This window comes from Podarcis filfolensis, assembly GCF_964270895.1.
Source record: "Podarcis filfolensis genome assembly, chromosome: 7".
NCBI classification, from domain to species: domain Eukaryota; kingdom Metazoa; phylum Chordata; class Lepidosauria; order Squamata; family Lacertidae; genus Podarcis; species Podarcis filfolensis.
In genome coordinates, this window is record NC_139603.1 from 68,120,463 (window position 1) to 68,135,278 (window position 14,816).

Sequence of the window (14,816 nt, forward strand, 5' to 3'; positions counted from 1 at the left end):
AGGTCAATGAGGCATGTGAGCCTGAAGCTTGCTATAGTTCATTGCATCTGAACAGAAAGATGTCAAAGTCAGCATACCCTGATCTGAAACAAATGCATTTTAAAATATCAATTGTATGTATATTTGTATTTGAATCAGTTCTAAGAGTAGCCATGGCAGTTAATATGTACTACATATTCACAGAAACCTTTTCATCTGATGTTCAGGGAAGTGTATAGCTGAAAATAAATAAAAAATGAAAGGGTTGATCGACAAAGTTCTCATAATTTTTACACAGTGCAAATGGATTACTTATTTCTCACAATTTCTGTTTTCTGATACAGGCAACTGCAAAACTTTTGGATGGTTCTCATCAGCAACATGGATTTCTGTCACTGACTTACACAAAGGCAGTTACAAAAAATGTCCGTCACAAATTGATTTCAAGAAATGAACAAAGAACTTTGCATAAATTATCTGAAAGTTTCACTGATGGTTCTCCTCATTTCCTTCATGAGATTCTTCTCTCGGCTCAGGCATTTGATGTTGTCCTCTGTTTTCCTTTTCTCAATGCAATTGCAAGTATATTTCAGGCAAAACTGCCAAGAAGCCAAAAAGAGAAAAGAAAATCGCCAGGCCAACCTATGAGGACTCATATTCTCACATCTCGGAACTTGCCGCTTATTTATATCAATACTGGGGTAATCAGAATCTTTTCCCCCAAAATGGAGGAATTGCAGCACAATATTGAAGGTACTATATTCTCCACCTTATATTAATACAATAAAAATATTTTTCTTGGATACTGTTGTTCATGAAAATGCTGTCTCCACTATATATCTATGAAGGGTCCTCATTGGCTTGTTCTCCAGTTTTACTGATTTGCAAATTTTAGAGAAAATCCTTTAGGGAAAAAAAAAGCCTTGCCTGCCTTTCCGGTCATAGAATACACGTCAGCTCAGGGTAGCTACCTCAGCAGTGACCTCTCCAGGTTTCCTCTAATTAACCACTTAATTAAGGGAAACACTTGTGGCAAATGACTACTGTGCTTTTGTTATATGTGTATATTTTTGGCCTTTCGTTCAGTGCTCAGCTCTACTGTGTCAAATCAGTGGTTGAAGTGGATTCATACACTGTCTATATCTAGTATGCTTAATTAAATCTAAAGTTTTGACATAATAATGGGCAGTAAACCTCAATTTGCCCTCTGTATTCTACATAACATACGAGTTTCAGGCATGCATGAAGATACAAGCAGTTGTTAAAGAATGTACAGTGGAACTTCGGTTTTCAAGCGTCTCAGAAGCCGAACGTTTCGGAACCTGAATGCCGAAAACCCAGAAGTAATTGCTTCCGTTTTCGAACACGGAAACGGCTTCTGAGGCGCGTTTCTCAATTTTCACCATTGAAATTGCCGACAGACGTTTGCGCCTCAGCTGTCGAATGTTTTGGAAGTTGAATGGTCTTCCGGAACAGATTACGTTTGACAGCCAAGGTTCCACTGTACAATTGCTTTCTAGAGTGCTCAACTATCCCTCCCCTTCCCAGGGATATGTCTTGATTGCTCCAGGAAGTTTTTTATTGTCAGAGATTGAAGTGGGAGAAGAAAGCTAGTTAGATGGCTTCGTTTCAAATTCGCTCAGTCATGGCCATTGAAAAGTAACAGGAAGGCACCCCATCCCACTTTATACCATTTTGAGTTCTGCCCACTTCTCATTATTTTACCTGGCAGCCACCTGCCTTTTCACTTCCTGTCTCGATGGAACACGTTGAAAGACAGCAAACAAGCATTCTAGTAGGAAACTTGTGGCCCTCCAGAAGTTGCTAGACTCCAATTTCAGCACAGCCAGTAGTCAGTAATAGATAGGATCTGTTGTCCCTCGTCTTCTGGACGTCCAAAGACGTCTCCCCCTTGCCAGCTCTATTACCTACAGAGAATATAGGTAACCCCGTTTCTGTTAGGGACCTAGAAGACTAGCTTGTTTTCTCCATCTTCTTCCAAGGATTTGCTTAGTCTTCTGTGTGGGTAAAATTGTTTTCTGCTAAGTAATTAATAATTGGTGCTTTTTGGACAAATCAATTAATTGCCTTTTGATCTAGAGTAGTTTCCCGTGATCTTCAAAGTGGCTTCACACAGAGCAAAAGATCTTAAATGGAAATTTCATTTGAAATTTCCCAAAAAGGAAATCATGTCAGACTCATTTGTTAAATGTGACAAATGTGCTAATGCCTATTTTGTGGTGGGAGGCAGACAAATAGACAGATGTCCACTTCATTGATACACAGTGATGTTCAAAATTCATATAGATTTGCTTTGTGCTCCTACTGTCAAAGCCCAAATTAGTCAGTTTGCCTATTGTTGGGCTACATACTACAGGAAGATTTTTATTTTTTTAAATGCTGTTCATAGGATTATCATTCTGCACATACTTCTTCACAAAAGCTGTAGCAATGTTAGTTCATTTGGGTGTTGCTGAATGATACTTTATTTGATCATCAGTTAAAGCATGCATGAAATATGATGCTTAGAGCTACATTTATTTAACAGACTTACTTTGAAAGTCTACAGATGAATTAGAGGGAGCCCCAAGAGTCAAATCAGCACCACTAAGAAGCTAAGTTTGATGATTTAGAAGTTGTGTAAAGTTGATAGCATAAATGTCCTGTAGTTTAAAAAGATAAATGTTCTTGAGGTTAGCTTAGACATCTACCAAAGTATTTGTAACGGGGGAAAAACTGAGTATCTATTTAGCCTGATTAAAATACAAATGCTTTGTCCACTTAACTTCCCATATAACCATGGCCTCCCAACCCTATTTTCCCAAATAGTTTATTATACCTTATCTTCAGTGCAGTTCCTTAATTATTTTTGATGTATTTCATAAGTATTTGATAGCATTGCCTGACACACCCACACCCCTGCCTTGGTTTATTCATTAGCTGTGTGTCCAGATTGTTAATCATAGCCTCAGTATGACTGCCTGATTCATCCTGGACGCATTTCAGTGGTGTTGCAGAAGCCAGCTTTTATATACACAACACACATACACATGAGTCTTCTGAGCTGCATGTGAAGTTTGCTTGTTCTTTCCACATCAAGCAACGTGTTATTTAGTAAAGTACTTAGCACTCACCACACTCTTAGCATCTGTAGCTGAAAGCTTAGCTTTCAAAACAAGTTGTCTGGGATATCTCACTGGGTGGCCACAGATGGGGAAAGGGGATTGAAAGCTTACGTACATCCTCAAAGCATAGGCTTGTGGAGATCACTAGGCCCAACTGCATGTATATATATCGGATGTCACTGTCAGCTTCTAAAATGTCATAAAATCCTTCATGGGCAAAAAGAAATGTTACAGGTTATAGAGTGCAGGTCTCTGTACTGAAATACATGTTCACTTCTTTATTTCTTCACAATATACCTTGTATTTTTTTAGTAGCTGTGTTAAAAGTAATTGCAATGATGGCATAGGCACAATATTTAATAGGAGCTAAAACTGTTAAGATCTCTAAAAAACAATTAAACACTTACTAGGTAATCAGTAAGCTTTCATATGTCAATACCCAACATTCTTTCCCATTCTTCCAGCAGCCAGTCCACGAATAAGGACTTAGGGCATAGCTTTGCCAATAGGGAAATACTTGTTTGTTTCCCATTAAGCTTTGTGGGGGAAAGTATATAGACTGTAGATTAGGACACCATTGGAGAAAAATAATGTTTCTTACTCCAGACACTGAGATAGGTGTAGGGAGCAGTTTTAGCTCCCCCCCCCCCCAGCATAGTGTACCTGAGTCCATCCCTTTCCTTTCCTCTCATATAAGTGGGTGCCCCACACAAAAGCTGCATACATACTATATATTTAAAGCACATGACCCCCCAATCATAAGAACTGTAGTTTACCCCCCACAGAGTTACAGTTCCCAGCACCCTTCACTACAGTTCCCATGATTCTTTTGGGGAAGTCATATGCTTTAAACATACAGTATACGCAAAACCAAAGATGCACAAAGAAGCATTCATTCTCCCTTTTCTCTCTCTGTCTGTCAGAAACAGATACATAAACACACACGTTTCTCTGTCCCTGTAATATCCCCAGGGACACTGCACTTATAATAATTACAGGCATTTCACTAGTCAATACTAGTCAATTTAAATATATTCTCATGTTATCCTGATGGCGTTAGGAATGAGGGAAGCTAAATCAGCCAAAATAGCATGAATACCAGGCCTAGGGATGGGCAGGGGAACTATATCTGTCTATCTGCCTGACTGTCGTATCTGTCTATTTTGTTTGGTATTAATTGTTTACCAGTAATTTGATTTGAATTAATTTTATAATGAAATGATTTTAGAATGTTGTATTAGTTTATTGTTGTTAGCCGCCCTGAGCCCGGCTTCGGCTGGGGAGGGCGGGATATAAATAAAAATTTATTATTATTATTATTATTATTCATTGCAGAAGTTAATAATAATGATGATGATGATGATGATATGGTTGCTCCACTGAAAAGTCACCTCACTCATTGCATTGGAAATACCTTCATTAATACATCTGGCTCTCTATGTATCCACAAATGTTGTTTGTTTCCTACTTCAATTGCAGATAATAAGACGAATAAGGAAGATACTTTGGTACTTAAAATTGGCTCTGTGTCGATGGCTCCTCAGGCCGACAATCCTCTTAGTAGAGCTGTGCTGAGGAAGGACATTTACCAGTAAGTGTTTTTTATTTGACAAATTAGAATGAGAAAAATGTTTGAAAAATCCAGAAATGTTTTTAAAAATCAAAACAAGATGTTATCTTGAGAGAGAAGATACGAAATCATTGATCTGGCATTCATGGTTGACGACTGGGATTGCATTGTTTTATCCTTGCCTGCACATTGCACATTGTACATTGAATAGTATTTGCCTAGCCCAGTGTGCCGAGTTCTATCAGCACAATCTGTACTCTTGATTTTGTATTCAAGACATAGTGTTCATGTAGTTTGAGCAGTGCATGTTGGGTTCTGCATATATAAGCTCACATGCAAAAATAAAGTTGAATACACAAAGAACTGGCAGGCAAAGTAAACTTGCATGATCCTGAGCCCCTCGCTAATTACACAGTTTAAACATCATCACAGGGCTGGAATAAAAGTTATCCAGTAAAACATGTATTCTGATGAAAATCTTTTTGTATAGAATTTTCCTTTTTTACATTGATTACTGAATTATCGTGCGTGCTTTCATATTTTTTCAGACACTTCAACAGTCTGTGAAGCACTGATGAATGATAAATTAATTTTCAGTTACGTTATCATGATCTTAAGGGCTCCCCCACCTCTGCAAGGAAAAAAAATCAGTCAGGAAAGGGATCTCTCTTTTTTTGCAAATACCTTCTCTCTCAGTAGCTGCCTAGTGTGAAAGTGATTTTCATAATGTTAAATGGTTAGCAGACATTCAAAACGCTGGACTGTTGATGTTATGTGGATCAAAGCTGTGAAAGAAAGCAAACTTCTAAGGCAAAGTTTCACAGTAAACACATTCTTTGTGTGAATGTCGTGCTCTGGATTGTGTCACTGACTTTCTGCAAACCACACTAATCATATGTAGGCAGCAAAACTGGAGAACATATGTAATCAACATGATAAAAATAATATATGATTCTTAGTAGAGTTGGCACTGCTGAGAAACATGAAAGTATAGTTGCAAATAATACCAAGTGAGAAAAGTCACAGAAATACAGATGAACAAGTGTCTTATGCTTCCTGTTGGTCTGTTTCTCAGATGTGGCATTTTCGAACTGTACTTCAATGGAAGTATGTTACAAACATCAAAATCCTTTCCCAGCAGTAAAATGTTTTACGGCTTTAAAAATGACAGATATTACTTTGTCAAGCATAGGAATTCCTCAACTGGTTCAGGCTCCTTGCAACTTACCAGTTTCTATCCAAGGGGGTGGGGTGGGGGGAGAAACTTTGTCATAGTGCACTTAAAGGTGGGTTTGCCTCTGAATACCATTTTCACATATTCAGGAAAATGTGATATATGAACTGGTGTCATGGGTTTGACTTGGATATGGACCCATAAAAATCAGGAATGTTTTCCTTGAGCATGCAAGCACACCAAGAAAGCAATTGTGTCATCTTCTTTAGGAAAACCAAGATTAGATGGAGTGATAGGATTGAATGGTTTTCTAGGAAGCGTACAGATGAGAAAGTAAGAATAAACGCCTAGGGTACCAGAAGTGCATGTCCCCTCAATATACCTTAATGTGCTTGAGAAAGGTGTGCCAGGGTAGGGCAAAATGTGCGTCCATGTGAGGTTGTATTCTGTGAAGGTCCAGTTTGGCAAAAGCATTTGGGATGCATGGCTTTTTGTGCTGTGAGGTTGTAGAAACAACAAAGAATCTTGTGAAATCTTAAAAGACCTCTCTGGAAACTGAGGTTATGATAGTACTGTTGTAATCAAAACACTACGTAGGGTATTTTATACTGTGTACTGTTGAGAGGCACATTGTGCATTTTGGGGATGGAAGCATTATAGACTAACTTCCTTCATCAGTTCACGCTTAATTTATTTTTAAAAGACCTAGTTCCATGTGCATTTCAGTGTGTAATGTGTGAAGCAGCCTTCGATACATGATTATAGTGCTGCATTGTGGTATGAAATTCTATAACCTTTCTGTAAAGAAGACTAGATGGCTTCATGCATTTGTGGCAGGGGATGGGGAACCTGCACCTCAGACATTGCTGGACTATAGATCCCATTATCCCTGACAATTGGCTATGCTGGCTGAGGGTGATAGGAGTTGGAGTCCAGTAACATCTACAGGGCTACAAATTTCCATCTCTGTTTTATTGTCTCTCAGTTAACACAGTTTATCATTCTCACTTTGATACAGCAATCACTTACAGCTGTACTTGACATCCATTTTTTCACTGGGACATATTTCTATCAGATGAAAAGCTGAAGGGCTGTACAGAACTTTGTTCCATAGAAGCCAAGAAACAAGAACTAAACGTATTTTCATCTGATACAGGCAGATGAACCTTTTCTTAGTTGCTTGTTTGAATATTTATTGTACTACTCTTTAGTGCCCCAAAATTCTCCCAGGATAGTTTACAACAAGGTGCAAAAACACAATGCACAATTAAAAACAAAACAAACAAACATAAAACAGCAGTATTTACCAAATAGAGTTGTGGATAAAAGCTAACAAGTCACAGATCTAAGAGGTCTGGGCAAATAAAAAGGACTTTACTCAGGTGTCAAAAAGATGCCAGGCAGAGGAGAGTCCAGACAGCATTCCAGAGCTGGGCTGCCACAACAAAAAAGACCCAATTCCTGGTTCATACCTGCCTTACTTCCAAAGGCATAAAAAACAGGGGGAACCTTCTCAGGAAGATCTTTGTGAAGTTCATATGAAATAAAGGGATCCTTTTGGGGGCAAGCCATTCAGGGTTTTGACTGTTAATTAATTAAACAACGAATTGTGCTCAGAAGCAGTATAGAAGCTGCAACTGCTGTTTTAAGACTAGAAAGATACATTCTGTATTTCCAGACAGTAATCTTACTAGTCTGTTTTGGCCCCAATACATTCTTAACAATGTTCAACAACAGCCCAATGTACGTATCATTCACGATGATGGTTAAAACAGCTCCTTCCCTGTGTCTCCATATGATAAAATGTGGTCAGGGTGTGTAACATGGTATACATGGGGTGTTATTGTTGGGATCAGAGGATATACTGGAGGCTAGATGGAAACCTTTGAGGTGTTGACCTGCGTGCATCCAGCTTCTCATCCTTAACTATTAATAAGCTGTTTCCTTTGTGAGAATACTTGAAGTTTGTTAGAATGTGGAAGTAGTTTGTAGGGAACCAAATTCTCAGCTTAATGTAGTTGAAAGAGGACTGAAAACATGAAGTTGGAAGTTGGAAGAATATCCCACTATATTGTCTTATTTGAATTTCGAAGCACTTATTTCACCTTGTCTAAAAGCAGCAGGCATGTCACCATTTAAGTACCTTGAGCTGCCCTTTTCACCTCCTGTTACATCATGACTGGTGTTCATGGAGGCTACTTTATCTTTAATGGCTGGTAGAAGAATCTGTACTCCAAGATGAGGCTCCCCTTAACTTCACTTAGGTTGGAAATCCTGCCTGGTAGTAGTGTGCCTGGTTCAATTTAGCAGATAATGTGAGTCTCCCTTGTGCACAAGCTGTTAGTATTAATCACAATTAAATCCATATTTAACATGTCGGATCATTTACTCAAGTTTTCTGCAGCTTCTATGGTTTTGCTGCTGAACCTTGATATTCACAACATTATACTGTTTTTGTATGCTTGACAGAAAAAAGATTCATACAGAGCACTAGAAAACGAAGTCAGGGTTCATCATGGTCTAGGGCAGGCTTCCTCAGCCTCGACCCGGGCTACAGTTCCCATCATTCCTGACACTGGTCCTGCTAGCTAGGGATCATGGGAGTTGTAGGCCAAAAACATCTGGAGGGCCGAGGTTGAGGAAGCCTGGTCTAGGGAAATTATTTCTTAGGTGCATAACCATAGGGATCAGGGCGAAAAAATGTATTTGGGAATAGTGGCAAACTTTTGGTTCTCAAATTTCAGCAGTGGCCTGTGCGACACTAAAATCCGGTGCCCCTTGCCTCTCACTCTCTGTTTTACAGCACTGTTGTGCCCCCCGCCCAGCAGTACGGCACCCAGTGCAGCTGAACCAGTCGCGCTCCCCTAAAACCGCCTCTTTGGGGAAGATTATTACACCAGAGCACTGTCATAACTAAGTGGCTTCATAATATTAATAAATCTATGAAAATGTGGAGAGCTGTTTTCTAAAAAATTTCCAGACTCTGTGATTTGGATCTGAGAACTAGTCTTCAGGATTTGGAAGAGCAGTTTTCTACTGGTAATTAAATTATATGATTTCAGCGGGGACTTCCGGTGTGCCGCGAGCTCGACGCAAGCAAGGTTCTTACCGGGAGTGAGAGCCTGAGCTATTTTGGAGGGAGGGGGCAACTCCAGGGCGCGGAGACCCCCCAAAAATACTTCTGGAGGGTGTTCAGAAGGTCCGGTTCCCAGCGTGACCAGAAAAAGATCAACCCGGCTGCCAGGTAGCCTCGAGAGAGGTGAAGAGAGTGGCGGAGAGATCTTGCAGGTCGAGGGACGCCATTATCCACCTCCAATTAGCGAAGCCCTGAGCTTGCAGAGAACAGCGGTCCGCTCTCAAAACCAAGAACTCCGACACAAAAAAAAAAAAGGAAAATACTTGAATTTGGTGGCCAAGAGCCCAAATACTAACAAGGAAGTCTCGGAGGAATAAAAGGAGTAAACGGAGTTTAGCTGAATCCCGAAATCAACGCAGACGCAGCGCAACGTCAGTGCAGGGGGAAAGTGAAAGTGAGCTGCCCTGGCGGATAAAACACTGCCCTTCGGCTGCTCTCTCAGGACGAGAGAGAATCTTTCTAAGGGAAGTAATATTGTTGCAATAGGAGAGAAGAAGAGGGGCCAGAGAAAAACTTGTTGGATTAAAAGGTCCTTGGCGAAACGGAGGGGAGGAGAAGAGGGGAGGTGCTTCTCGGTTTTGCATGAAAGAACGCAAAGGATTTCGAGCCGGAAGAGAAGCCCCGTCGCCATTAGAAACCGCCTCAGTGTGAAAACGGTGAAAGAAGAAAGGGAAAAAAGAGGAGAAGGCGAAGTAAGTTAGCGTGGACACCACCCCACTGTAGGTGTCTCCCTTTTTCCCTGTGAGGCGTTTGACTTCTTTTCTCTTTCAATTGGAGACGAAAATGCTAAATGCTGACTCATATGAGTAACTAAGACTTGACGAACTAAGATTTGGTGATCTAAGTTATATCTTCAGAAAAGATACAGATATACTTCAGAAAGAGACTTGGATTGCTAGTTGTCTTTGAGGTAGAACTGAGATATCAGAAAATTAATGTTTATTTAAGAACTTGATGTCGCCCAGCGTTGGGATGGAGATTGCTTAATTTTTTTCGGCTGGTTCCTCTTCCTCCTTCCTCTCCCTATCCCTCCTACCTCTCCCTATCCCCCCTACCTCCCCTATTTGTTATTTTTATTGTTTATCTTTCCTCCCCCTTTTTCTCCCCTCCCTTTGCTGTTATGCGATACTGCTACTAACTGTACCTGAGTCCCTGCTCAATTGCGCGGATTAGCCTGTTTGGAGGCGAGAAGAACAGCTGGCTGAGAGATAACCAGATCGGAGAGAAGTGAACTTGTGGGACTAATTGGGAAAACGCTATACTGACTATAAGTGTAATAGAAAGATCTGTATAAAGGTCTGGTAGCCCAGGAGGGGGGTAAGGACGAAAAGTCAATATAGCGAAAGGGAGGAGGTGAAAAATATACAATTAGAACACAAGAAAGAAATAAGGGAGGAAGATACTTTCTGGGAGGTGGGGAAAAGAAAAATCTGAAGGATGTCGCATACGGGAAAGAGGGGTACGAATGGGGGAGTACCTAGTGATAGAAGGGGATCTAAACAAGAAGTGGATTTTAAGACTGATATTTTGAAGGTGCTTGCTGAAATTAAACAGAGTCAAAATAATGTAGAATATAAATTAGAACAAGTAGATAACAGGATTGGGAGAATGGACAAAAAGATGGATGAAACAGTGAGTGAACTTAAAGGCCAAATAAAGGAAATATTTAGGAGAACGCAGCTCAATGAAGAAGGATTAAAAAAGACTAGATTGGAGTTAAAGGATATAAAAAGAGAAAAGGAAAAGGTGAAAGCAGAAGTGATGGATTTAAATAAGGCACAGGAAGAGATGAAGGACATTATAGCAATGAATGAATTGAGACAGAGGGAGGTGAATCTAAGGCTGAGGGCAGTGCCAGAGGCACAAAATGAAAATATTAAGGAGAAATTAGTAATGGAGCTAGCGGAATGGATGGGTATATCAGTGGAAGAAATGGCCAAAAATGTGCAGAGTGCATTTAGAATGCGGGTTAGCTCAACAAGAACAAAGAGATATACAGGCGACTGCCTGATTACATTTAAAGATAAAGATATAAGGAACAAGATTCTTCAAAAGAATAGGGAAAAGAGGTTGAATATTGAGGGGAATTACATCATTATTTTTAAAGACATCCCAATCAGACTACTCAAACGAAGAGACTCTTATAAACCATTGGTGCAGGCACTGAAGAAAAATAAAATTGAATTCAGGTGGGAATTCCCGGAGGGGTTATCTTTTGCATATAGAGGCAAAAAACACAAGTTATTAAATCAGGAGGAAACCGGGAAATTCCTGAGAAAATATAAAGAGTTAAGAGCACAGATGAATGGAAGGGGGGGAGCGGAGGGAGGAGCTTCAGGAGAATCAGAATCGAAAGAGGAAGAGGAGGGAGGGGGGAGTGGACCAGACGAAGAAACAGAGGGCGAAGTAGAAGAGGGGGACCCAGAGAATCCATAAAGAAAAGGAAAATTCACGGGAGAGTTAGGGAGAGTTAGAAATTATGGGGTTAAAAATTTGGAGTTGGAACATCAATGGGATGAATGAGAAAAAAAAGAGGAATAAAATCGAGCAATATTTGAAAAAGAAAAATTTGGATGTTATTTGTCTCCAGGAAACGCATATAGCCAGAAGGCACAGGAAAATATTAATTAACAAGAGATTGGGGAAGGAATTTGAATCATTGGATAAAGAGAAGAAAAGAGGAGTGGTACTATATATTAAAAATAAGATTGAAGCTAGAACAATATTTAAGGATGAAGAGGGTAGGATAATAGGGGTCCGTATTAATTGGCAAGGAGAAAATTTGGTGTTAATAGGGGTGTATGCCCCAAATGACAATAAGTCGGAATTCTTTAATAAATTGGAAGAGAAAATATGTGAATATGTAGATCAGAAAATTGTTCTAATGGGTGATTTGAACGGGGTGGTTTCTCTAGAAGTGGATAGGTATAGAGAAGGAGGAAGTAGGAACGGGAAACTACCAAAATCTTTTTTTTCAATGGTGGATAATAGTAATTTGATAGATATCTGGCGTCTCAAACACCCACTAGATAAACAATTCACCTTCCACTCGGAACCCAATCAGTCTATGTCACGGATCGACCAGATATGGACCTCAAGTGAATTATGCCCAAGAATTAAACTAATAGAAATAAGACCGAGGGTAATTTCAGATCATAACCCGATAGAGTTAGAAATAAAAAGCCTGGAGCCAAGAAGTTTTAGATGGAGATTGAAGGATTATCTTCTGGAAGACCAAAAAATTGTTGAGACGGCGCAGGAAAGACTAAAGCAATACTTTAAGGAAAACAGTGGTAAAGGAACAAAAGCTAATGTGGTGTGGGACGCAAGCAAGGCAGTAATAAGAGGCTACTTTATCCAGCAAAATGCAATTAAAAATAAGAATAGAGAGAAAGGGAGGGAGGAAATTTTGAGGCAGATAATGGTAAATGAACAAAAATTAGCCCAAAAACCCAATTGTCAGAAAGCAAAAGAAAGAATAAAAATATTACAAGCCCAATTTGCCATAATAATAAACAGAGAGGTGGAGTGGAATATCAAAAAATTAAGACAAAAAAACTTTGAGTTTGCAAATAAATCAGGCAAATGGCTTGCCTGGCAAATAAAAAAGAGGAAGGAACGGAGTACAATAAATAAAATAAAGGTAGGAGAGGAAGAGAAAACAGACCCCAAAGAAATTAGGAGAGAGTTTCATGACTACTATAGAAGACTATACTCTAACAGGGAGAGAACTAATTTAAGGAGAATAGAAAGATTTCTGAGGGACAAAGGGGTGCAGAAAATCTCAATAGAGGGAAAACAACGACTAAATACCCCAATAGGAAGTGATGAAATAGAAGATGTAATAAAAGAGCTAAAGAGAGGAAAAGCCCCAGGTCCAGACGGATTTACTGCAGGTTATTATAAGGAGATGAAAACTGTATTGATGGGACCTATGAAAGAAATTATGGATAATATTCTAAGGAAAGGAGAACTCCCAGAGACTTGGAGGGAGGCATTTATTACGTTCATTCCTAAACAGGACGCGGATTTAACCCAGGTCAAAAATTATAGACCGATCTCACTGCTGAATATAGATTATAAAATTTTTGCAGGGATCCTAGCGAGAAGGTTGAGGAGGTTGTTATCAGAAAATATTCACAGAGATCAAGCAGGATTCCTGCCAGGTCGGCAGATGAGAGACAACACAAGGAATATAATCAATATGTTGGAGTACTTATCTGTTAGGATTAACAAACAAGCTATAATGATGTTTGTAGACGCCGAAAAGGCATTTGACAATGTCATTTGGGACTTTATGCTGAAAAATTTAGAATATATGGAGGTGGGGGAAGATTTCTTTAATGGAGTAAAAGCTATATATACAGACCAGAAAGCCAAATTGATCATTAATAACATAGTGACAGAAGAGATAAAGATACAAAAAGGAACGAGACAGGGCTGCCCGCTCTCCCCGCTTCTGTTCATAATGACATTGGAAGTCCTATTAAATTCTATACGGCAGAACCAAAAAATAAAAGGAGTGTGGGTCGGACAGAATGTATACAAGATCAGAGCATATGCGGATGATGTTGTAATAATGTCAGAGGAACCAACAACTGCAATGGAAGAAATATTGAAAGAATTAGAGCAATTTGGAGAGGTGGCAGGGTTCAAATTAAATAAGAGTAAAACCAAAATAATAAGCAAAAACTTAGATCAGAAAACCACAGAAATAATTCAACAGCAAACACAAATAGAGGTAGTCAAAAAAGTGAAATATCTTGGTATTTGGATAACACCTAAGAACATAGATTTATTTAAAAATAATTATGAACCGACGTGGAGGGAAATAAAAAAAGACTTGGAAATATGGGGGAGGTTAAAACTGTCATTTTGGGGCAGGATTAACACAATTAAGATGAATGTATTACCCAGGTTGATGTTTCTGTTTCAAACTATCCCAATAATTAAAGGAAGCCGAATTTTTAAAGAGTGGCAACGAACGCTCTCGAGATACATCTGGCAGGGAAAGAAGCCGCGGATTCAGTTTAAATTATTGACAGATATAAAAGAAAGGGGAGGTTTCGCATTGCCGGATGTGAAGTTATACTATGAGGCGGTTTGCCTATGTTGGGTTAAGGACTGGGTAAAGTTGGAGAATAGGGAGTTATTGGATTTGGAGGGTCATGACAACAACTTCGGCTGGCACGCCTATTTATGGCGGGAAAAATGGAGGATACACAGGGGGTTTGGAAATCATATTTTTAGAGGACCACTAATTGAAATTTGGGAAAAATATAAAAACTTGCTGGAACCAAAAACGCCACATTGGCTTTCACCTCTGGAAGTAATGTGCGTAAAGGCTATTAATATGAGAAGTAACTGGGCAAGATATAATCAGCTAATAATTAAAGAAGACGGTAAATGGAAGGTCCGACCATACGATCAGGTCAAAGAGTATGTTTTCGATTGGCTACACCATCTCCAGGTGAATCAGATGTTTAAGAAAGATCTTAAAGAGAGAGGCTATGGAGAGAAGGAATCCAAGTTTCAGATGGAGATTATAAATAAAGAAGAGAAAACTGTTTCGAAAATGTATAGGATACTGTTAGACTGGAGTTTAGGAGATGAGGAAGTTAAATGTGTGATGATTCGCTGGGCACAGGACGTAGGACATAGTATACTATTTGAAGATTGGGAAAGACTTTGGAATGAAGGATTAAATTTTACGGCCTGTACAATGATAAAGGAGAACGTATTGAAGATGTTTTATAGATGGTATCTAACACCCATGAAATTATCAAAGATGTATAAGGTGGATAATAAATGCTGGAAATGCAGGGTTAGTGA

At 39.3% G+C, this 14,816-nt stretch overlaps 1 protein-coding gene across 6 annotated transcripts in view; it reads left to right on the plus strand.

Annotated features, from left to right (window-relative positions):
* Nucleotides 1-14,816, plus strand: part of VPS13B (vacuolar protein sorting 13 homolog B) — a 358,520-nt gene that overhangs the window by 188,233 nt on the left and 155,471 nt on the right. For 5 of the 6 annotated variants that reach the window (XM_083622696.1, XM_083622693.1, XM_083622694.1 and 2 more), the window contains exons 29-30: nucleotides 324-732; nucleotides 4,584-4,695. In XM_083622696.1, coding sequence (XP_083478822.1) covers nucleotides 324-732; nucleotides 4,584-4,695 — 521 coding nt within the window. Of the gene's footprint in view, nucleotides 1-323; nucleotides 733-4,583; nucleotides 4,696-14,816 lie in introns of those variants that run through there. The other variant, XR_014550190.1, reaches the window with a different exon arrangement.